The sequence below is a fragment of the Diorhabda sublineata genome, chromosome 1 (assembly GCF_026230105.1).
Source record: "Diorhabda sublineata isolate icDioSubl1.1 chromosome 1, icDioSubl1.1, whole genome shotgun sequence".
Lineage (NCBI taxonomy): Eukaryota > Metazoa > Arthropoda > Insecta > Coleoptera > Chrysomelidae > Diorhabda > Diorhabda sublineata.
The window spans coordinates 11,759,393-11,783,203 of NC_079474.1; the positions used below are offsets into that span (position 1 = coordinate 11,759,393).

Here is a 23,811-nt window from a genome sequence, read left to right on the forward strand (position 1 = left end):
GTAACTAAACTAAGATTTGAATTTAAGTTGGCAATTCTGTACATCCCTGATTCGTAAATACTTTTGACAGATTGTCATGTGTCAAACAACTCTTTCTGAATGTGATTATGGTTTGTTGTTTTTGTATATAAAAATTTTAAAGTAGATTTCAACAGACCTAATTTGAAATTGGACCGATATTTCGAGTTCTAATAAACTTTCACATTCATCCTTTTTAGTTTCATTAATAATTTAGTTTCTGATTAATTACTTATACTTATTATTTAATGAGTTTTATTAAAATTTTACTAAAAGGAAAATAATGAAGTTATATGTTCCAAACAAAGAGAAAATTGATATATAGCATCATTTTCACAAATTTGAGGTGAAGTATTTAGAAAAAAGAGCTTTTCCATCATTTTGACCAAATTTATGAGCCATAATTTCTTTATAATGTAAGTATTATTCTCACATTTTAAAGACTTAATTGTAAATTTTAGTTGTAATTGTCCAAACTTACATAATTTTCAAGTCACAATCATTAAATTTTTTTGTTAATTTAGATTTAATGTTAACTGCAGGGGGCTCAATTTTTGTTAATTTAGTTTAATTATTGAACGTCTTTAATTTTAATGATTCTGGAAGATTTTAATTTGAAAAATTGATAAAATCAAAGTATATTTCAGAATTTCTTTAACGATGATATATAGCATTAATTAAATGTATTAATGAAACTTCTAAACCAAAAATAATCATTAAAATGAAATCACTTTGCAACAAAATAATAAATTTTCCGAATTTTTAAGTAAAGTACTCAAAGAATACGTATTGTTGCATACTTGAATTATGTAAACCATAAGTAATTTCTTTATAATTTCACATTTGCATGACGAAATTGTAAAGTTTAGTTGTGATTTTTGAAAATTACATAATTTTTTAGCCACAACCATTGAATTTTGTTGTTAATTTAGATCAAAATTGACCTATTGGTATTATTTCTTATATTTCAAAATTTGTAGTTGAAAAATAGGATTTTGAAGTAACTTCGATAGCAAGGGGCTAACTTCAACGTCTTTTGTGCTTTTTTTTCATCTATATACTAAAATTTAATATATGGAGCATTTGTGGTTGCAAAATAAGATTTTAAGTAACTTTAACTGCAGGGGGCTCAATATTTGTATATTGATTTAGAATATTTTTGTTAATACTTAATATACATATCAAATAGTACCTTCCTTCTGGTTTTGAATCTGTATTTATTTTTATTAATAGATTTTTTTCATTTAAACTTAATTTCTAGTAGATACTGGAAGGTTTCAAATAAAAAAAATGGTAAAATCATTTTTTATTCCAAAGTTTTGTAACAATGTTATAATAACATGAATTAAAAGTATTAATGACGCTTAATCCAATAATAAACATTAAAATAAAGAGAATTTGTAACAAAATAATAAATTAATTGTATTATTGTACAACTACAAGAAACAGCAGGGATTTTTCATATAAAAATCCATTATTAGTATTAAAATATTGATGTTTTAAGAAAATATTCAAAAACGTTTTATAATGTAATGTAATGAAAACAAAATATCAAAAAGATAAATCACTGGAATCTAATAACTGTCTAATGTAACTAGTTTGCTGTTCATCACGAATAGTTTGGATTCTTCTATAATAAGTAGGACAATCTAGAGACACGCACTTTATATCCGTTACCGATGATGTACAAGTCTGACAAACCTTACAAAACAAATAAAAGACACGTTAAAATTACGATAGGACATAATGCACCCTTACCATTTTGATATTAAGATAATTCCTCTCCCATTTCCTCATTTTTTCCATTAGAGTGACAACGGTGCTTTGCGGTCGATCTATACATTTTTCACATATACCTTTCCGGGTTTGTTCTTCGCAAGATATACAACTAGAAGTGGAGAAATATTGTGAAATTGTACTTTTCTTCTTAGGCGACACCGAACCCGGCAAATACTGAACCTTCTTCCTAGGCATTTGTTTATACCTAAAAAATAATTTAAAAAAAAATCAAATTTTTCAACGAATTAAAAATTACCCACCAGATACTCATATCTACCCCTAATAAAGTAAAACACCGATTTAATGGTGGTATTATCACCCTAGTTATGTAATATTCCACGTTGGGTTTCAATGAACTATCCTCAATCAGATCTCTAGGACTTTTAACTAAACGGATCAATGGTAAACCTGGTGGTCCGTTTACTATAACATACGGAACACGTTCTCCGCTTCTAGGTTCATTTCTTGGATCAACTGAAGTCCATTTTCTGAAATAGTGATATTTTCGTTATCCTAAAGGAATTGTTACATGTTTTACTCACTTTGTGAGTTCCAAAGCTGGAACGCAAGCTCCTGGTCGATACCCCGAAGCTCCTCGATATTCTTTGGCGAAAGTTAAGTCTTGTATACTAACACGACCGGCTACTATCTTGTCGAATTGCTTCAAAACGTACTTCTTCACTAAACTAACGTCTTTCGTTTCGAAAAGTATACGTAAACATTTCTCCAACATCTGGAAATAGGAGCGTTTTCGTAGTGGGATTGTGGCAAAATTAAACACCGAAGTGTACCAACTCTAATATATTCCGAGCTTTCGAATACTTGTGTATTCATCTGGGAATTAATCAGTTAAAAATAGTGGTGTGTTAAATTTTGATAATTTGATTATTATTTACCTTACTAACCGCGGGACAACCATCCCTTCTGACCGTTTCGATACCTTTAGCTTGATAAACTGGTTCTTTTTGCTCTGGACTTTCGTACATATAACCGACGTAACGTTTTTTAGTTTGTAGTATACAGGGTAGGTAAACTTTTTCTAATTTTAGTTTTATAGGATCAGGATTGTCGTTAGTTACAGCTTCGGCTATTTCCTGACCTATTTTGAAAGCTTGTTCTTTCGTTCTACCAGGTACTAAGACGAATAAGGAATCGGTGTCTCCGTATACCACCCTCGCTCCCCATACAGGTGTATTATCCACTGTTTGTATGGCTCTTTGTAATGTTTCTCTACCTTTACTGACTACGCTATCTCCTACTTCCACCGATGGCATTCTTCCGCTGAAATTCGCTGATGTGTAACCGTACGTCACGTTGGCTATAAGTTTCAACCCCAATTGTCGGTTGTGTAGAGCTTTTTGAAGAATTTTATCGTTCGGATTCTCTTTCATGGAATTTTTCACCATCAGTCTTGTATCTAATATTTCCCTTAACATTCTGGGTAACACACCGTCTCTGACTTCGTTTTTTACAAACCCCACGCCACAGGGTGAAAAATTCAATTGATTCCTAAAAAAAAATCACAAAAATTTCCAAAAACTTCTGGATTCATATTATTACCTATCGAGTAGTTTCCTCAATCGGTTTCTGGATACTCTCAATTGGGTAGCACCGAATTCGAACGGACCACTTTTCCCTAGACATTCAATTCGACCTATACAGGTGGTGAAACAATAGTTGTAAGCTATTATTATCGATGGGTATAAACTTTGGAAATCCAAAACTATAACCGGATCGTTGTATAGTTTCGATTCCGGTTCCATAACCAATGGAATGTATTCTGGTGCTTTCATATGCGCCCTCTGTTGTACCGATGGTGATACCGGTATGAAATTAAGCGGTTTCGCTAATCTGAGCATCATGGATTCCACTCTGAACTGAGTACCTCTAGATAGTACTTCGAAAAATTGTATACCGAATAACCTGAAAATAAATATAGAAGCTAAAAGTCATACCTAGACGGATAAACATGAAGACAGGTAGATAAATAGCTAGCCAAAATGACAGACAGATAAGTCAATTAGACAAATAAGGCAGGTCATAAAAAGGGGCAGACATATAATCAGACAAAGGGGCAAAAGTACTTAGAAGCAGATAAGTAGATAGCTAGGAAGACAAATGATTAGATAAACAGGCAGATAAGTCAGCCAGACAAACAAAAAGTCATATAGAGAGAAACATACTCGGACAGAGGAACAGATACACAGAAAAATAGACATAAAGACTGAAAAATCAGTCAGGCAGGCAAGTAACTAACCAGAAAGGTAAGTGGATAAGGCAGGCAAATAGTCAAACCCACTAAGAGTCAACCAGAGCAAGAGATAGATACTTGGACAAATAGTCATACCAACAAAGAGACCAATACTTAGACAAATAGTCAGAACAACAGTCAGGCACAACGAGACACAGATACTTAGACAACTAGTCAGGAAAACAAAGAGCCACATAATAAGACAACTAGCCAAGAAAGCAAAGAGCCACATAATAAGACAACTAGTCAAGAAAGCAAAGAGCCACATAATTTGATAACTAGGCAGAACAACAAAGAGCTGCATAATTAGACCAGACCAGAATAAAGTCAGTCAGATATGAAGATAGACAAACAGGTGAAAATGTAGACAAATAATCAGTCATAAGATCAGAGGCACAAAGAAAACATAACCAGTCAGAACAGGAAACAATGAGAGAAAGACAGTTAACCAGAGAATTAAACAAAGAGAGAGAAATAGGTAGATAGTTAAGACAGAGAGAGAGAGAGAGATCGTTGCATGAACAAACAGAGATACAAAAAGACAGACAAGCAGAGATAGTAAAAGAGAGGCAGGTGGAGGGAGAGAGAGAGTGAGAGGGGAGAAACAGACAGTTAATTAAGATAGAGAGATAAAAGACAAACAAGTTAGAGAGAGATAAATAGACAGTCAAGGTATAGACAGAAAGTGATAAATATACAGTTAAGGCATAGAAAGAAAGAGAGAAATGAACTGTTAAATCATAGAGACAAATAGTTAAGATAAAGAGAGAGAAATATACAGTTGAGAAAAAGATAGAGAAATATAGAGTTAAGTCATAGAAAGAAAGAGGAATAGATAGTTAAGGCAAAGAAAGAGACAGTTACGAAAAAGAGAAATAGGCAAGTGCTTAAAGTAGAAAGAGATAAATAAACAGTTATGGCATAAGGTGAAAGAGAAATAAACAGTTAAGAAAGAGAAATAGACAGAGAGAAAAAAAGAGGAATAAATAGTTAAGGCAGAAAAAGAGAAATGGACAGTAAGGATATGGGGGAGAAATAGATAGATAGTTAAGAGAGACAGTTAAGTAATAGAAAGAAAGAGATGAATAGACAGTTGAGGCATTGGGAGAAAGAGATATAAACAGTTAAGGCAGGGAGATATGAATAAATAGTCAAGGCATAGAGAGAAAGATATATAAACAGTTAAGGTAAAGAAAGAGAAGTAAACAGTTAAGGAAAAGAGAGAGACTTAGACAGTTAAGAAAAAAAAAGGACAGATAGTTAAGACAGAGAGAGAGCGAGAGAGAGAAATGGACAGATAGTAGTGGCAAAGAGAGAATTAAGACAGAGAAAGAGAAATAGACAATTGAGGTAGAGAAAGAAAGAAAAGACAGATAAAGGAGATATATAGAGAGACAAATAGACAGTTAGATATGTAGACAAACAGGAGTAAATATAGACGAATAACCAATCAGAAAGTCATACAGAGAAAAAGAGACAACAAGAGGTTTAAATAGTCATAGAGAAAGGGACAAATATATACCTAGCCAGCTCACTGGTCCTCCCCAAAAAGTCCAACTTATCGAACAGCTCCAAGATAGTCACCACCCTAGTCAGATAATATTTAACGGTTCTGTGTCGATATAAATGCGTCCTGTGTTCCCACCAAAACGAAAGATCCTTAAAAGAATATTTAGCGAATCTTTTCCTCAACAAATGATAAGCGACCGATTCGAAAGTGTAACTCTGCAAACTTATTTCGTGTCTCATGAGTCTCCAAACGTCCAGGACGATCCTACCGGCTAATCTGAGATCGGCGGAATCGTCGTCGTCGCGTCGAGTCCTTCTATCGTCCTTCGTTCTCGACAATAACGGTTTGATATCGGTATTCAAAACATAACCTCTCTCGATCAGATAACCCCACGATAACAATTCGATTTCGTAACCCGCGAATATATCGGGGTCCCAATAAACGACCAATTTTAAAAATTCCTTTATCAATTCTTCTTCGGAATCCACGCTGATGATATCGCAGTTCAGACCATTTAAAATCGGTACGTTAACGGTTATTATACCGTTACGGTGACGACCTTTGAGGTTAGGTTCCGGTACATCGTTCAATATCGAATAAAAAATCGCTCGGATTGAATCGAATTTCGGATCGGGTTTCATATCGCTTCTGGTGTGCACGTGCAATTCCACGGCTAATATGGTTAAATTTTGATGTTCTATTATGGCCCTCGCGGTTTTTAGATTCTCCACCGATTTATCCATGCTGATATTCACCGTTAAACCCGATATTTGTCCGGAATTTTGTATCGAACTTTCTTGCGATGCAATTTTTTTAAATCTCATTTGTCTTTTGCGTTTTTTGAAACTCTCCCTAAACGTCGGACTTGGTATTGGACTTTCCGATGATTTAGTGGTAGTTTGTGTTGAATTCGGCGTTAAGGATAATTCCAAATCGTCGTCTTCTCCACCTGGACTCGCTGGTAAACGTACTACAATTTTTTCTCTTCTAATTTCCGGTGTATTAACCGGTTTCTTCTTCTCTTCTATCCAATTTTCGACCGATTGTAGAGTAGGGGGTGGTTTTAATGGAGTTATAACACAATCTCTGTTTTTACAATAACTCAGTATCACCGAATTCGTGTTTATTCTACCCAAGTTCATTTCTTCCAATTTATTTTTACGTATGACGTTCAAACTATTTATAGTCGAGTCGAATTCTTGTAAATGCATCGTTGTATTGGTATTTACCTTCAAAACATTAAAACCAACTTCTACGTTACCAGTTAGATCTTCTAAGTTACTACAGAACGGTTCTTGGTATATAACACGATTCAAATCAATCGATTCTGATATATATTTCACTGTAGGTGCTGTTAGTTTCGGTTTAATCGTTATAACTCCCTCCCTATACAAATTGGGGTGTTGATAGGGGGTTAAATAATCGAAATTCGAACTTTCAGTAACCACCGTATCACTTTGAGGGGTTAATATCTTCGAACAACCTTCTTTCGGTTCATAACTGGTTTCTTTATCGTACTTTTCGGCTATTGTTAGTGATTTTGTGTTAGGAAATGTTATTTCGGGATTATCAATGTCACTACTAAACACTGCACTGGAATTCGATGTATCCGTAATATAATTTCGATCGTTGATTGATTCGTATCTGCAAATTAATTTTTCTTCTGTTATGGTTGTATTTTGAAAAGAATGTTTGTTGAAAAGTTGACGTACCACCTGGTTTAAATTTTCAGTTCTAAAACAAAAAAAAATCATGAAAATAGGTTATTTTAACAGTATTTTTTCTTTTTTGGGTTAGAGAAAAACTAAAAATTAGGAAACTAACAAATAAAATGACAGAATAAAAGATTGATTAACATTTAAAGAAGATTGAGAAAACTATAAGCATGGATAAAACTTAAAATACAAATTTTCACCAAAAAATTCAAATTTCTGTATTACTGAACTGGAAACAAATTTATTTCAAGGTCTATAAGATCCTAATAACAATAAAATACTAGTAACAATCCTAACCTAAAATTTAATACAACAAATAAATATATTCTTCTGGTTATAAACAAAGCCCTTGAACAAGTGACAAATGAACTACTATAGATTACATCATTAATTAATAACATATGCGACCAGAATGAATAATGCTCAAGAGGTGACAAAAGAACTACTGATCAAAATTTAAGTGACAATATATCAACAAAAAGTTACAAAGGAACTACTGATAAGAATCTAATGGACAATTTACCCACGAACCGATCAATAGGGTAATTTATCTTAGGGGTTATAAGAAAAACCAAAATTTGAAATAGAGTGACTGATGTTCATTAAAATAAAAAGCTACATGAAAAATTAACAAAAAGTGACAAAAGAAGCACTAATTACAATTTATTCACAATATTTGTTAATTTGATATTTGCTGATCAATTAGACAAAAAAGGGACAAAAGAACTACTGATTTAAATAATTTACAAGTTTAGCCACAAGAAAAACCAACAAAAAGGGACAAAAGAACTACTGAACATAATCTACTCAACAAATTAGCATCGAAATGATCAATTGGGTAATTAATCTTAAGGGTTATGGGAAAAACCAATGAAGTAATGGCAAAAGAACTACCAATGACAATTGATCAAGCTATTTATCAAGAAAATGTGTAAATAGTGTAACTGAGGCTCGTTTAATCAATTTACGATTAAATATACATGAAAAACCAACAAAAAGAGACAAAAGAACTACTGATCACAAACTATTGGACCAGAATATTTGATGATCAATTAGTCAAAGAAAGAACTACGCCCTGCTGCTACAATTTACGATTTTAACTACAAAAAAACAACAAAAAAGGACAAAAGAACTACTAATTATAATCTACTTGACAATTTACCCCTGAAATTATTAATTAGGTAATTAATCTTATGGGTTATGGGAAAAATCAATGAAGTAGTGACAAAAGAACTACTCTTTTTAACAATTTATTCTATTATATATTTTAGCTACAAGAAAAACCAACAAAAAAGGACAAATAACTACTGATTATAATCTAATGGACAATTTACCAAGAAGATGTGAAAATAGGCTACGAATCACACCTTACAAAACCTATTACCAACAATATGTGCCTCAACTGATGTTTATATACCCTGTGTCCTAAGTAAAATGTACTAGGTGTCACATTAGAAGTGAATTTCAGAAAAATAAAAGAAATAAAAAGATAAACATTGATTCTGACGTTGCTAAGACATTTTCAGAAGTAAATGGATCCAAATTTGATGTTTTAATTATGATATATACTATACAGAGTGTTTAGATAATACTGTTCAAAGCTAAAATGAGACATATACCGAAAGGAATTAAAAAATATCAACTCACGTTTTTCTTGTCGAAACTAAATCATTATTGACACCTGAAACAATAAAATCATATATATTTCACAATTTAAACATATATAAATATATAGATTGTCTTCTTCACTAGCAATTTAGTTTCGATTAAATTTCGGAAAGGAAAAATTATTTTGCATACCTGTTTCAGACGATTTTGAATATTTAGGCGATTTTTGAGATTTCTGTAGGGATATCGGTAATGCGTTATACTTAGATTTCCTTCTGGGCGTTCTGGATCTTTCTTGTTTATGCATTAACAGTTCCTCTTCTGAAGAATCACGATCGACGTTTCCATCTAACGATAAAGAGCCTTCATAGATGCAACGTTTTAATCTTTTCGATCTTCTGGAAACCGCTGTGAGATTTGAGAAAATTTTTAAGGAATATGAAATTCAATAATGACCAACTAATATTGATTGAGGACAAACAGTCGTATAATTTGCATTTACAAAGGGCATCGGATACAGTTTAAAGGAGACTAGAAATATTTCAATCATTAAAAAGTGTCTAGAAGGCTTCGACAAGTGAAATTTCTTCAGGAAACAGTAAAAAAGTGCCCTAGAAAGTTTCAACAATTAAAGAGTGTCTAGGGTGCAGTAAAAAAGGGCCCAAGAACGATTCAATTATTGCAATGTGTCTAGTATACAAACAAAAAGAATCTAGAAAGATTTTAATCATTAAAAAGTGTCTAAAAAGGCTTCAACAAGTGAAATGTCTTCAGAAAGCTGTAAAAAGAGTCAAAGAAGGCGTTAAAAAGTGACAAGTGTTCAGAATGCAGTAAAAAAGAGTCTAGAAAGATTTAAACAATGAAAAGGTGACTAGAAAGGCATCAATATGTATGAAATGTCTAGAAGACTGTTTAAAAGGGCCCATGAAGAAATCAATTATTGAAAAGTGTCTAGGATTTAATAAAAATAAATTTTAGAAAGATTTCAATTATCAGAAAGTGTCTAGAAAGGATTTAACATGTGAAATTTCTTTAGAAAACAGTAATAATGGTCTAAAAAGGCGTCAACAAGTAAAAAGTGTTCAGAATGAAGTAATAAAGAGTCCAGAAAGATTTAAACAATTAAAAGGTGACTAGTAAACATGTCTAAAAGGATCCCAAGAATTCTTAAATAAGGAAAAGTGTCTAAGGTACAGTAAATAAGGGCCTAGAAAGATCTCAATCACCAAAAAGTGTCTAGAAATGGCCCTAGAAGGTTTAAAATTAGGAAAAGTGTCTAGGGTTCAGTAAATAAGAGCCTACAAAGATTTCAATAATCAAAAAGAATCTAGAAACGGTCCTAGAAGGCTTAAAATTAGGAAGTGTCTAGGGTGCAGTAAATAAGGGCCTAGAAGCATCTCAATAGCCAAAAAGTGTCTAGAAACGCAATAATATGTAAAATTACTCAAGGGTGTAGTAAAAGAAGGCCTAGGAAAACTTTAATTAATAAAAGGTGTCTAAGAGGTAAATAAAAAGGTTCCAAAAAGGCTTCAATCTGTGAATAGTATCTATAGTGCAGTAAAAAATGGCCTAGAAATAATTGAAAAGTGTTAAAAAAGACATTAAGAAGTAGAAAATGACTAGAAAGTAATTAAAAGGGTTCAATAAGGTTTCTAGGTATAGAAAGTCTTCAATAATATAATTAAAAAGTGTATAGATTTCCAAAGTTGGAGTCCAATTTTAATGATTAAAAATTGTCTAAAATGGTTCTACTTACTCAAAAGTATCCAGGATGTAATTAAAAAGTGTTTAAGAAAGTTAAAATTACTATAAATGTCTAAAATGGAGTTTAAAAGGTCTAGGTAGGGCTTGAATTGATAGATAATAACTAGGATGTAGTGGAAAAGTGTCAAGGAAGATTTAAAAAAATTAAAACATACCTCGAACATTATTTTTCCTTTTTGTATCGTCATTTCTGTTTCGACTACTACATTCCTTCGATTGACTTCCAACTTCATATTTTACAGATTCTTCTTTACATTTATCGTTTATACTATTATAGATAATTAAATAGTCATTAACATTAGTGTTTTCCTTAGATTCCTGATCCAAGAATTCATCTTGGCTCTTAAAACATGTGAGTTTATCCAAAATTTGTGATCGGTGATCAGCATTTGAATATTCATCATTTATTTTCAGGTTTGTTGGAGATTTGAGTACTCGTATGTGAATTTCTAGTTGCTTTCTTAGTTTTTCTGCCATCGATATGAAATCTCCTCCAGATTCGTCTCCTAATTTATTCTCTAATATTTCCTTTCTAATAGATTTGGTGTTTTGTTTTCCTTCTTCATATTTAAGGGACATACAAGCATCCCTTTTGGTCTGCAATATCAAAAATAACGTTAAAATCAAACAACAAGAAAGGAAAAGCTATTTGGAAACATTTGCATTGTTTAAAGTTGTTGGACGTGCAGTTAAAAAGTGTCTAGAATGAATTCAATAAATAAAAATGTGGTTGAAAAGAGTCTATAAAGAATTTTGAGTATTAAAGAAGATCTGGTAGAATTTTAATCATCAAAAAGTGTTTAGGGCGTTTGTAAAAAGTGTCTAGGAAACCTCCAATCATTAAAAATTAATTAGGACTCTGTTAAAAAGTGTCTAGAATTATTTTAATCATTAGAAGTTGTTCGAAGTGCATATAATAAGTGTTTAGGAAGGTTTCAAACCATTAAAATGATTGATTGCTTGGTTACAAAGTGGTTGAAAAGTGTCTAGGGAACCTTTAATCATCAAAAAATTATTAGGGCGCTTTTAAAAAGTGTTTAGAAAGATTTCAATCACTGAAAGTGTTGGAAACGTGACTAAAAAGAAAACTTTAATCATCAAAGTGTTTGGGAAGCCATTGAAAAGAGTCTATAAATATTTCAATAATTATAAAATGTTCAAAATGCCGTTAAAGAAGGCATAGAATGATTTAGAATACAGATAAAAAACTACATGGATAACTATTTGATACCGAAGTGTGGGAAATTTCTAATAATGTAGAAAAAAATCAATCCAGAAGTGACAAAAGAACTACTAATCACAATCTAATAGACAATTTGACCACAAGATGTACTATGTATGTACTATTCGATGACGAATTAGATACAGAAGGTACAAAAGAACTACTAATTCGAATAAGTTACAAGAAAATCCACAAAAAGGGCCAAAAGAACTACTGAACACAATCTAATCGATAATTTAACGTCGAGATTTGTTAATATACTCTTTGATGATGAATTAGATACAGAAGGGACAAAAGAACTACTAATTCGAATAAATTAAAAGAAAAATCAACAAAATGGGACAAAAGAACTACTGATCATAATCTAATGGACAATTTGACCACAAGATTTGTTAACATCCAAAATTTAATTAAAATGTGCTTAGATGGGAACAAAAAATTACAATTAGAGACAGTTTCTAGACAAAAATATCTAAAAAGTAGTTCAAATGAGTCTAAGAAAATTACAATTATAAAAAAGCGTTAAGAATCTAATTAAAAATTATTTAGAGTGTAGGACCACTTACCTGTCGACATCCATCATCCAAATCAATCGCAGTCGATTTTTTTCCATTAAAATCAACCCTATTTCCCATTTGTTTTTTAACAAAACCTTCTATGTGGGTTTTCCTATTCGAACAGCAAATTTTCCTCGGGATCCTCGTAATTTCAGGTAAATATCCGCTTCTGTAATCGTAGAGAAAACCACAATGATTCGGATACTTGATCGTGAGATGCAAACTAGGATCTACGTAATAACCAATTTTCACAATTATATCACTTATAATATTCACTTTACTGGTTTTGTTTACATCCACCGATTTTATTGGAAGCAGTTCTGCAAAAACGTCCACAAATTAACCTAAAAAAAGTTTTCCCAACTTCATATACCGAACCTTTTACATCGTTCTTCGATATAATCCTGAATTTAGCACGTCCACTTCTAATTATAAACAGAATTATCTCATTTCTTTTTTCGTGTAATTTTCTCATTATTCCTACCAATTGGTCACGTCTTTTCATCGCTTTTATCCTGAATTTGAAACTTTTCACTTCTAAATTCGTTCTTAAATGTACCCGTTGCTTCCTTGTAAGTTTCCGACGTTTTTTATTTATATTTTCACCATTATTTTTATTCATTTTAATAAATCCACCGTTGTTTTTATTAAAATTTGTTCGTATATTGAAATCATCCTCCAAACTAGGCATATCTTTGCCTGTTTTAATTAATTTAACATATAACAACTTCCTCAACCGTTTCGGTTTAGGTATTTGTGTTAATTCGGAAGAAACTTCCTCGGAATCCTGGAAATTAAATTAAAACTCACGCTCGTGAGCAAAATAATCGACACTTCTGCAATCGCAAGTCGCTAGCAAAATAAAATGATAACGGCATTAAGTAATTTGGGGTAACTGATCCTTACAAAAGGTTATCTACCTGATCCACCACCAAGACACATATCCGTTAATAACAAAAAAGAATTCTACCTCAAAATGGACACAATAAGTGATAAAGCTGCTCAAGCGGTCACCCTATTGCGACCAACGTCAGCAAGAATTGGTCATGAATCTGAATGAACATGAATCAGTCTACTGATAACTTTAATCGAAGATGTGGTTTTGGAAAAAAGAGATGCACATCCGAAGACGACCGATTCATTGTCGCTGAGAAATCGGACCCTCATTGGTGTTCAAGTCCAACAAGAGTTCAGAGAAACGCTCGGATTGGCTCGACAATCAGAAGAAGACCTAAGGCAGCTAACCTTTAGTCAAACAGACCGGCTACTGGTCCCAAATGACCCCCAGCCCGTCTACGATTTGCCAGAGAACCTGTTGATTGGACTGCTGAGGCACCATTTTCTTTTTAGACGAAAGCAGATTGTAGCGATAGAAGAGGACGAGGTTACAGAAGATTTCGAGGAAGATCAAATGAACTTAGGAGGAAAGTTCGGGCTAGAAATCCAGCACCAGCCACGAAATCGGAGCTCATTTAACAATGGGAGAACATCGAACAAGATACACATCTGAAGAAGATAACCGATTCATTGTCGCTGAGAAATCGGACCCTCATTGGTGTTCAAGTCCAACAAGAGTTCAGAGAAACGCTCGGATTGGCTCGACAATCAGAAGAAGACCTAAGGCAGCTAACCTTGAGTCAAAAAGACCGGCTACTGGTCCCAAATGACCCCCAGCCCGTCTACGATTTGTCAGAGAACACGTTAATTGGACCGGTGAGCATTGGGGCTCCGTTCTCTTCATAGACGAAAGCAGATTGTAGCGATAGAAGAGGACGAGTCTATAGAAGATCTCGAGGAAGATCTAGCAATTTGTATAGAAGAAAACGTGACTTTTGGAGGAGATTCGTGAATGGGAATTTCAATAGAAGCAAAAAAGATACTTAATCTATCCATGAAGAAGAGATTGGAGATTGTTAGTAGGGCCAGAGAAGGAAACACTAAATATTGATATGGTTTCTATTGAAACTGGCCGCGGAGCGGGAGGATTAACGGCGAACCGATACATATAAGAAATTTTAGAGGATCATGTCGTTCCCTAAGCTAGTTTCATCGACAAAAACTTTATCTTAATGCAGGACAATGCTCGTTCACATACTGCAGGATCCGTACGATCAAAATTGTCGCTACGGAATTACCGTCTCGTAGTCCTGCTTTAAATCTTGTTGGGCATTTAAGGAATGAACTCGAGAGAAAAGTTCGGGCCAGAAATCCAGCACCAGCAGGACCTCAAAACGAAGCAAATTGAAGAATATGATAGTTTCGAATAATAAGCTACAGATTTTTTGCTAGAGACTTTTGACCGAGAGCGCGGGCGATTTTTTTCCTCGCGAGTGTAAAATTTTTGTTTATATATATAACCTCATCGAAACCACCGTCCACTTGAGGAATTAACGTAGTATTCAATAAATCATCATCACTTTCATCTCTTTCAGGAATCGTTTTAACCGGTGTCTGTACCGATTCCAAAGATAGACTGAAATCGAACTCATTTTCATCAATATCTTGATCGTTATGTTTAGAAACTTGAATTAAAATAGAATCTTCTTCAATTTCCTTAACGTTCTCTTCTACAATTTATACTTTTTAATTGTAAAACAAAAATTTATTATAGCAACCGACCTAATTCGTTCAAAATTTTCAAAAGTTGTTGGGCATCTTGATCCAGACTTAAATTTAAGACGCTAGTTTCTGCTGGTACTACAGTTTCGTCTAAATCACTTATAGAATCACAACTAGTTTGAGAATCTACTAAAGAAGCATTTCTGATTGTGGTTGAATCTGGAGTTTCTGCGGGATACACTGAAAATAAATGGAAAAAAGCTGTTTCTACTAGCGAGATATCGATTTACAACAACAAGAAATAGAGTATTAATCAGAGGAAAAAGAACTGGCCCAAAACTGTTTACAATAGGGTTTTAGAACATAACCTCAAAAAATCCCCCCTTAAGGGCTCTGAGCAAACTGAGATCACGCAACTCAAAACTCCCAAAGCGTTGGTTTCTACTAATACCGAAGCTCTAGCTAGTGCTTTTGACAAGGCTCTCCTTCAACGCCGCGGCGGAGAAGAAGAAAAACGGCTCAAAGCCTGTTAAGAGGCTTTCCTGGATCAGATGTCGCGAAAAATGCCTAGAGGATATCTACCGAAATTCCAAGAGATCTGAAAGAGCAGGAACCATCACAAATCTCCCCTCTTTCTACTGAGGGCTCTGATCAAATCCTTCCCAAAAGGACAGCTGCTGGATTTCACTGGCACGATGAGTAGGATAGCGAGAGCAAAATCAAGCCGCCGTAGTTTTTCCCTCTTCGGCTGATTAGGATTCACCCTAATTCGTCAAAAAGTTCGAGTCCAAGCATCTGATCGGCTTTTTTAAAGACATTAAAAACATTCATTTAGAATAATATTTGGTCAATATAAATATTACACCAGTAATGATAAACCATAAAATATATTTATACTTTTTGTTTCAGTAATTAACAGTATGTGTAATTATGTGTAAAAGATAATAATTCATAAAAAATTTCGGATAATACATAACAAAAAAATAATTTGTTAAAAATGCCGACCTTAGTAACATTAGTCATAACGTTTATTTCTACTTTCATTTATTAAGGTTCATAGACATAGTAAACAGTAGACAGCGCATTCGATTAAATTCGTGGTCCAATATTAAAAGGAGCCAATTGCACCAATCACCGCATAGCAATTCAAAGATAGCTCTTCTATAAAACTCACTACTTCTTTCTTGTTTGGTACAACTTGTCAATATTAAAAGTATATAAATGCACAGTTTAGTAGTAATATGTCTATGTACATCAGTCACTTGTCAAAAAATATTTCCGTTAATAAAAACAAAATAAAAGTGTTTTAATGAAAAATTTAACTAACCTGAAGCATTTAATTTGTCGACGAAGTTTTTTTCATTCGAAAACACCGCTAATCTATCTTCTAAAGCTTGTTTATAGATCATATGGGATTTGGTAGGTGAAACATCAATTCGTGATAGTTCTAACAAACGTCCCAGTTGGGAAGTCATTCCTTTATTTCTACGTCTTTGTTTCTCGTCTTCCCATAAAGCTGCTATTCCAGGATTTGCCCCGATATTTCCGGACGCTACTTCTAGTCTACAATAAAAGAAATATAAAATAGTTATAGCAAATATTATATAATATCTCACCTGTTTATTATATCTTCTGCTAAACAATCACCTTCCAGTTGACAAATACTTGATTTATTCACAGATACAGGTAAAAATAGTTCAGAATCGGCGTTAATTTCATTCATGTTATTAGAATCACGTCTATATTTTATTTTCGAGAGTAACAAGTTACTCATTCCGTGTAAATTGTAATCTATCATAAATTGTAGTGTGAATGATAAATGAGCTTCGTGTGGTTGATACTGACTACCAAGAGTGCTTGCATTCATCAATAAACCGGTTACTTTACGTACTAATAGCGGATTATACAGATAGATTTTGAAAAATTGATGACCTTTTGTATGATAACCATACATTGGTCTAAAATGATAAAAAATGTATAAAAATCACTCGAGAACGTTTAAATTACTTACATCCCAGATACGAGTGTAATTTTATATACATGTTGCATATTAGATGAGGCTTGATTCAAAGATATATTCACAGCTTTATCTATACTTGAAGCGATTTTATACATAAACATATTGGCGTCTTGGACACCATCATACGGTATATAAATGTAAGGAAATACTCCGTGAATGTGGACACATATTTTTTCACCTTAAAATAACGCTGCTTCTAATTGAAACGTGATATATTCATTATAAATACCTGTAGGAACAGATCCGAATAATCTTAAAACAGGAACTTGGTTTACCGACGAACCCCTAAATTCAGAATATAATACGTCCAATCCTTGTATCGGTATACCCATATAAGAATCTAAATTCACTATTCTTATTGCTTGCGATGAAGAATATAATGAATTATTTAGTAGGAAACTCATTATTCAAATTTAAAAAATATCCCTGGCATAATATATGAATTCTATTAATTATATCATTATTTAAATGCTAATAAAAAAGAATTTTAAGAAAATCCTACATTTTAAACGATAGTTGATATAAAAAAATTAAGTTTTTTAAAGTATAAAATAACCTAAAAAAAAATCCGGTTTTTAAATAAAAGTCTGTCAGTTGTCATTCCGTAAATATCTAATCTTTAGAACATAGACTACTTTATATACTAAGATTTAATACCACCATATATGTATTACATATTGAATCGTACACGGTCATCTATGGTGCATTTCACTAAGCGCTCACAACGCCTGAAATAATCTCATTATTTGATAGGGTATGGAATATTATAAGTACCTTTAAACTATTCTTGTGAAGCTCCACCAACTATTTTATTATCGCCGCACAATATATTTTGTTTTTACTTTAATGTTAATCAGTTAAGCATTCCACTAAAAAATTCAATAACTTACAAATTATCACATAACCTCATGATTATAACTCATTGGACTAAATGCATGATGTAAAGACTACAATCTTTACACCATGACTAAATGGAACGGGAGTGAGTGGGTGCTTAGTGGAATGCACCACTAGTTAAGGACTACAGTTTTTAATAAGGAATATTGTATAGACGTGAAAAATTTATAAAAAAGATATGTATTTTGAAATGCTATTTTCTTCAATACGTCCCTATTTTAATTCAACGATCGGAAAACTTTGGAAATATCAGCCATAGATAAACTTAAGTTTCGTACTATTGACGTTTCTATAGAACACTATTTGTCAACGACACGCTCTTGCCATTATTGAAGAATTTGAATTCGAAGGTGACCGTTACATAAAATTTACACATTTTTTTATCTACCATTCTTACAATTTTTTAAGTGTTATACAATAAGTGTATAATTAAATATAATGTCCCAATTTAAATTTTGGAACGATGTTAATAGTTTATTAAATATGGACGGTCCAGTTACTGGTCCATTACCTCGTTGGCAGAGAAAAAAAGAATCCGGTTCGTCGAATACTAGTTCTAATAATTCATCTAAACTAAGATCCCTATCATCTTCAGTTTTAAATTCGACTAAAACACCCGTTAAAGGTGCCGATAACGATTACCAACGTAGTAAAACACCTTCGAAGACTCCTAAAAAAAACAAAACACCTACTCCTAATAAAGGTAAGTCAATTTTTATGATTTTAATATTCTAAGAAACAAAAAATACACCTATTATCGCATAGGTTCAAGGACACCTGGAGGAGACCGTTTTATTCCTTCTAGAAGTGCTAGTAACTTAGATTTAGCTCATTTAAAACTAACCCAAGATGAAAGTAATACATCTGATAGTCCTACACATAAAGGCCTTCAGAGAGCGATGTCTGAAAATCTTTATGGAACTGATATAGCAAATCAGAGGATCCTGGCTTATAAAAATAAACCTCCATCTGCCCCCGAAGGTTTTCAAAATCCCTTAAAAGTTATATATACACAAGCCAAGACGCCAGCTTCAATTAAAACTAGCAGTAGCAGATACATTCCCCACGCACCTGATAGAATACTGGATGCCCCTGATATAGTAGACGATTTTTACTTGAATTTGATTGACTGGGGCTCAAATAATGTTTTGGCAGCTGCTTTGGGCTCTCACGTTTATTTGTGGAATGCAGGTAGGTAAATTTATTGCTTAAATTGTTGTGGCAGCTCTGAATACGAATTTTTATATTAAAGGCACAGGAAATATTGAACAACTGCTCGAATTGGAAGGCAATGATTATGTGTGTTCTTTATCTTGGATACAAGACGGATATTGCTTGGCAATAGGAACAACTAGTGGTAAGTTCATTTATTAATAACAAATTTTTATGTGGTATTTATCCTTCTAGTATCTCGGAAACTGGTGGTTTAGTAACTTAATTGTGAGATAATACAAAACTTTAGAAAAACAGTGACATTGTACTTTTATATATTTCATTTCATTTCAAAGTTGATATTAATTACGTTTTCAATGTATTCAGTTCTCCTTTCAGTTCTTAATTTTAATCAACCCCTGTATCCATAATAATTTCAAGGAAGATAGATATTTGCTCATAACAAAAAATCTAATCAGACACTACACTCTTTTAGTTTCCTCCTTCTTTTGAAACTTTAATACTGAAGGAGTCGTTTTATTTTATCTGGTACATTTGAACTACTCATTTCATTCATTAAATGTTTTATTTATCAATTTAAATTTGAAAAACAGCCTTGGATGACCGTTATTTCCCTCTTTGGCTCACTTCAACTACTAGCATCATGCATGATAACTTTCATATAACCATATACAAAGATTATGGAAGGTGCCAAAAGAACTTTTTGTATGATCCACTTTAGAAAATCAGCACCAGTGTTTTCCAATCAGTTTTTTCTTTGATTTTGGGAAACCAAATTGAATACTTTGTTTTTCTTGCGTATGTATTTGTTCTAGTTTTGCTTCTATGAGTTTCTTATATGAAGCCTTTTGTGTATTTTTGTGATGGAGAGACATTTTAGAACAGTAATTTAATCCGCTTCCCTATAGAATCTATGTACTTCAGATTATCTAACTAAACTACTTATCTTTCAGTTTCCTCCCCTGTTTTTTCTTTGGCTCATTTGAACTACTTGTATAATCCATTATAATCGTTATATAATCATGTTCCACGCCGATGAGGAGTTCGGAAAGGACTTTTGCATAATTTACTCTGGAAAAGTGTTTCTCAATCTTTTTTTATGAAAGCATTTTTTATTCCACAGAAAAGCTCTGGGGGTATCATAGGCGTTTGTACTCCTATCCTGGCCTCTTCATTTTATTTAATTTCTGTTAGACCATGAAACCAGTCAAAATAGACTCTGTTATTCTTGGATATTTTATAGGACACCAGCATTTGTACTAGTTAGTACCCCACAAAATCTATCCTTCTCAACTGATTTGACTAGACTTCTTTTTCAGTTTCCTTCTTCTTTTGAGACTTTTTGATATTGAAAAATTTAATTTTTTCGTTGGTACATTTGAACTACTCATTTTATTCATTATAACTTGTATATATCAATTTAAATATGTAAAAAAGCTTGAATTGGCCAGTATTTCCCTTTGATTCACTTGAACTACTTGTATCATTCATTATAATCGTTATCTAACCATGTTTAAATTTGATGAAGAGTTTCGAAAGGTCTTTTTGCATGATCCCCTATGGAAAGGTGTTTCTTAATCAGTTTTTTTTCTTATAAGAGAATTTTTATACCGCAGAAAAGCTCTGGAGGAATAAAAGGCGTTTGTACTATTTTCCTGGCCTCTTGATTTTTTTTTGTTTTACTAGTAGATCAGACTAGATAGACTTTAGTTTTTTTTATGAGTTTTTTATATCAAATTTGCATTTTAAAACCAGATCTACCTCCTACGGATCTTTACTCATCAGCTGATCTAACTGGACTACTTTTCTTTATTTTGAAACTATTTTAATTTTTTTATCTGATTCATTTGAACTACTAATTTCGTTTATAATATTTGTTGTATAGATCAACTCAAATTTGAAGAATAGCCTCGAATGGCTAGTGGAAGAATCGTTTTTCCTCTTTCATCTGAACTACTCATTTATGTTTGTCATATACACAAAGTGCAAAACTAACAAAACTAAGGAAAATCTTGAATAGGAAAGAATATCTTCTTAGTTCATTTGAACTACTTATTCTTGTGTAATTGAATATTTAACTTTAGGAACTGTTGAATTATGGGATTGTGCGAGATCTAAAAAACTTAGAATAATGGAAGGACATTCGGCTAGAATAGGTTCGTTAGCTTGGAATTCTTATATTTTATCCAGCGGTTCTCGCAGCGGTCAGATAATACATCACGATGTAAGACAAAGGGATCACCAAGTTGCTACATTAAATGGACACACTCAGGAAGTATGCGGATTAAAATGGTCTCCGGATGGAAAATATCTTGCTAGCGGTGGCAACGACAATGTCCTTAATATTTGGCAAACAGTAAGTTTCATTTACAAACTTTATTTTAATTTGTTATAATTACATTTTAAGCAGAAATTTATACAAAAAGAAAATTAAGCATTTGAATTTATGCAAGCAGTGTACAAACTAGGAAAGTAATATTTATATTCCTCGGGGTGTTGCGAATCTAACCAAGCTAATCCTTGATTTATCATGTGTTCTAATGCCTTTTCGGCCCTCTGTTGTTCCCAATTTAATTCTTTACATAAATATGACGACGAAATGGATCCGAAATTTTTTTCAGCTTGTTGTAGTATAGTCGAATGATCCATACTAAGTTCACCGGGTACAGATTGAACCTAAATATATTTAAAATTAATTATTTCTTATATGATAAACAACCGACTCACCATGTATCTATCTTTACCCATAGGTATAACGTTGAATCCATTTCCAAATATTTTCAGTTTGTGTGCTGCTCTAATTAAGTCATCTTTAGTGATATCCTGATGAGATTTGTTTTGTCCTCTCGCTTTTATTAGTTTTGTCCTTAATTCGTCAAGGCTGATGAGACCACCGTTTTTTTCGTTTGTAGCTAAACAAACTTCTACTATTTGTACAGCTAATTCGTAATAAAAATCGCCTATTCCCAATACAGACCAAAATCCTTTACCGGATGATAACGGATCTACCCCGATGCTAGCACACATTTCCTGAAAGTAATCAGGACAGATATTTTTAAAATTAATTAAACTTTTTGTTAACCAAAATGCATTGTTGACCAAAATGGAAGTTTCAAACAACTGTGTTGAGAAGCTTTTGGATAGAAATATCTTTAGAAAGTACAATATTTCCGATAGCCAAGGGGGTTTAAACATCTGGAAAGCTATTGCATTGGAGGGCCAACAGACACAAAGTAACTCTAATCTAACTATTGAAATGATATAAAACTGGTGGTTAGTCTTCTAACAGGTCAAATACCACATTAAGATGATATGCATAGAGGAGGAGGACAACTGTAGATTCTTCAAGGAAAACATGGAAATAGTGGAGATCTAAACTTCTAATGTCCTGCACATTTCATTAAAAGGCTCAAGTACCTTGAAAACTTCTCATTTGGGGAGGAATCTAGATATATTGAAGCAGAACAATGAGATGTAGAGTCCTGTAGAATATATCTTTTTGGTTCATTTAAACTACTTGCATCATTAACATTTTGTGTTATCCACCCTGGGAAAGCACCACTAGAGTGCTACTCATCTAGTTTTCTCTTACGAGAGCATTTTTCTATACTAACAAAAAGGTACAGGCAATTAGAAAAGGTTTTGGACTTTTTTAAGTACATTGATATAGAATAATAGGGGAAATGTACAGGATATAGTGCCTGAAAATCCAAAACAATCTACAATCTATCAAAAATGCGTTAGGATTTACCTGAAATTGTTTCCTAAACTCTGGATTCTTTCTAATTTCGTTTTTATGTTTTGTAGCAAAATCTTCCAAGTTTGTTTTGAATACTTCCAATTGTTTGGTCATTTGTTCGAATTGATTTTCTTGTATTTCGTTACCTTTCCCTTTATATCTTTCCTGTTCTAATTTTTCTTTTTTGATAGCTCCTACGCCAATACCTCTCCTCATTTTGGAAACAACAAAATTTGATAAACCTTTGACTGTAGTAATTGGTTAGACGAATCTTCTTTTTTAAATTTTGTTCCTTTGTTATGAAGGTATATAAATACAACCTTAAATGATTTGTACTATTGTGGTATACAGCTACTATACATTAAATAATTTCCTTTAGGTTAGTGGAGGATTTTATAGTAACTCAACGCCATTACATACGTTTACTGCTCATCAGGCAGCAGTTAAAGCTCTATCTTGGTGTCCTTGGCAACCTCATATTTTAGCTAGCGGAGGCGGTACCGCTGATAGACATATACGATTTTGGAATTGCAATACAGGGAGTTGTGTAAACTCCGTCGACGCAAAATCACAAGTATGCGCATTGTTGTGGTCTACGACTTACAAAGAAATCATATCGGGTCATGGTTTTGCTAATAACGAAATTATAATATGGAAATATCCTTCAATGACGAAAGTGACTGAATTAACAGGGCATACGGCGAGGGTGTTGCATCTCGCGATGTCTCCGGACGGTACTACTGTTCTTTCCGCCGGCGCTGATGAAACATTGAGGTTATGGAAATGTTTCGTAGCACCGATAGAAAAAACTAAAGACGCCAAAAAAGTCAAATCGAAACCCAGTGCACTCAAACAATCTATTCGATAATTGTTTTTAGTTCATTTTTATACCAATTTATGACTATATTTATAATTATTGTATGTTTTTTAATAAATCATATCTGACGCAATATCAATTTTATTTATACACCTATCATTATGGAAAATCACAATTCAACC

At 32.9% G+C, this 23,811-nt stretch overlaps 3 protein-coding genes and 1 long non-coding RNA gene across 6 annotated transcripts; 2 read left to right on the forward strand and 2 right to left on the reverse strand.

Annotated features, from left to right (window-relative positions):
- The first annotated feature begins 83 nt into the window (after positions 1-83).
- LOC130450551 (uncharacterized) lies at positions 84-8,767 on the forward strand. Its single transcript, XR_008910588.1, has 2 exons — positions 84-434; positions 8,545-8,767. It is a non-coding gene; the product is annotated as an uncharacterized LOC130450551 (long non-coding RNA).
- On the reverse strand, positions 1,308-17,932 carry LOC130450497 (DNA polymerase zeta catalytic subunit). 3 transcript variants are annotated; one of them, XM_056788917.1, is made up of 19 exons: positions 17,778-17,932; positions 17,233-17,364; positions 16,995-17,181; positions 16,600-16,941; positions 16,311-16,546; positions 15,044-15,223; positions 14,783-14,991; positions 12,803-13,211; positions 12,434-12,744; positions 10,801-11,242; positions 9,074-9,289; positions 8,921-8,954; positions 5,571-7,292; positions 3,358-3,720; positions 2,694-3,306; positions 2,340-2,530; positions 2,058-2,285; positions 1,777-2,002; positions 1,310-1,719 (listed from the first exon to the last, which is right to left on the reverse strand). In XM_056788917.1, the coding sequence occupies exons 2-19, from the start codon at positions 17,333-17,335 to the stop codon at positions 1,570-1,572; spliced, it is 6,162 nt and encodes a 2,053-aa protein (XP_056644895.1). In that variant the 5' UTR covers positions 17,336-17,364; positions 17,778-17,932; the 3' UTR covers positions 1,310-1,569. The 3 variants fall into 3 exon arrangements, with proteins under 3 accessions (XP_056644885.1, XP_056644895.1, XP_056644904.1); XM_056788907.1 differs by lacking the exon at positions 17,778-17,932 and having other exon boundaries at positions 1,308-1,719; positions 17,233-17,607; XM_056788926.1 differs by lacking the exons at positions 1,310-1,719; positions 1,777-2,002; positions 2,058-2,285; positions 17,778-17,932 and having other exon boundaries at positions 2,346-2,631; positions 17,233-17,607.
- Positions 17,933-17,962: 30 nt separating this feature from the next.
- Positions 17,963-23,762, forward strand: LOC130450506 (cell division cycle protein 20 homolog). The gene is made up of 5 exons (XM_056788941.1): positions 17,963-18,603; positions 18,666-19,091; positions 19,153-19,257; positions 21,158-21,429; positions 23,192-23,762. Exons 1-5 carry the CDS (start codon positions 18,339-18,341, stop codon positions 23,678-23,680), a joined length of 1,557 nt encoding a protein of 518 aa, XP_056644919.1. The 5' UTR covers positions 17,963-18,338; the 3' UTR covers positions 23,681-23,762.
- On the reverse strand, positions 21,390-23,157 carry LOC130450524 (vacuolar-sorting protein SNF8). The gene is made up of 3 exons (XM_056788981.1): positions 22,825-23,157; positions 21,801-22,103; positions 21,390-21,749 (listed from the first exon to the last, which is right to left on the reverse strand). Exons 1-3 carry the CDS (start codon positions 23,026-23,028, stop codon positions 21,504-21,506), a joined length of 753 nt encoding a protein of 250 aa, XP_056644959.1. The 5' UTR covers positions 23,029-23,157; the 3' UTR covers positions 21,390-21,503.
- Positions 23,763-23,811: the final 49 nt, after the last annotated feature.

Excerpts from the sequence above, each read along its gene's own strand:
- LOC130450524 (XM_056788981.1), bottom strand. The coding sequence starts at position 23,028 with ATGAGGAGAGGTATTGGCGTAGGAGCTATCAAAAAAGAAAAATTAGAA. Across the intron at positions 22,104-22,824 it reads AGTTTAGGAAACAATTTCAG|GAAATGTGTGCTAGCATCGG; the intron begins GTAAATCCTAAC and ends GATTACTTTCAG. Across the intron at positions 21,750-21,800 it reads TGGGTAAAGATAGATACATG|GTTCAATCTGTACCCGGTGA; the intron begins GTGAGTCGGTTG and ends AAATATATTTAG.
- LOC130450497 (XM_056788907.1), bottom strand. The coding sequence starts at position 17,407 with ATGAGTTTCCTACTAAATAATTCATTATATTCTTCATCGCAAGCAATA. Across the intron at positions 9,290-10,800 it reads AAGGAAAAATAATGTTCGAG|CGGTTTCCAGAAGATCGAAA; the intron begins GTATGTTTTAAT and ends CAAATCTCACAG. Across the intron at positions 2,286-2,339 it reads CCAGCTTTGGAACTCACAAA|AAAATGGACTTCAGTTGATC; the intron begins GTGAGTAAAACA and ends TCACTATTTCAG.
- LOC130450506 (XM_056788941.1), top strand. The coding sequence starts at position 18,339 with ATGTCCCAATTTAAATTTTGGAACGATGTTAATAGTTTATTAAATATG. Across the intron at positions 19,258-21,157 it reads GGCAATAGGAACAACTAGTG|GAACTGTTGAATTATGGGAT; the intron begins GTAAGTTCATTT and ends ATTTAACTTTAG. Across the intron at positions 21,430-23,191 it reads TCCTTAATATTTGGCAAACA|GTTAGTGGAGGATTTTATAG; the intron begins GTAAGTTTCATT and ends AATTTCCTTTAG.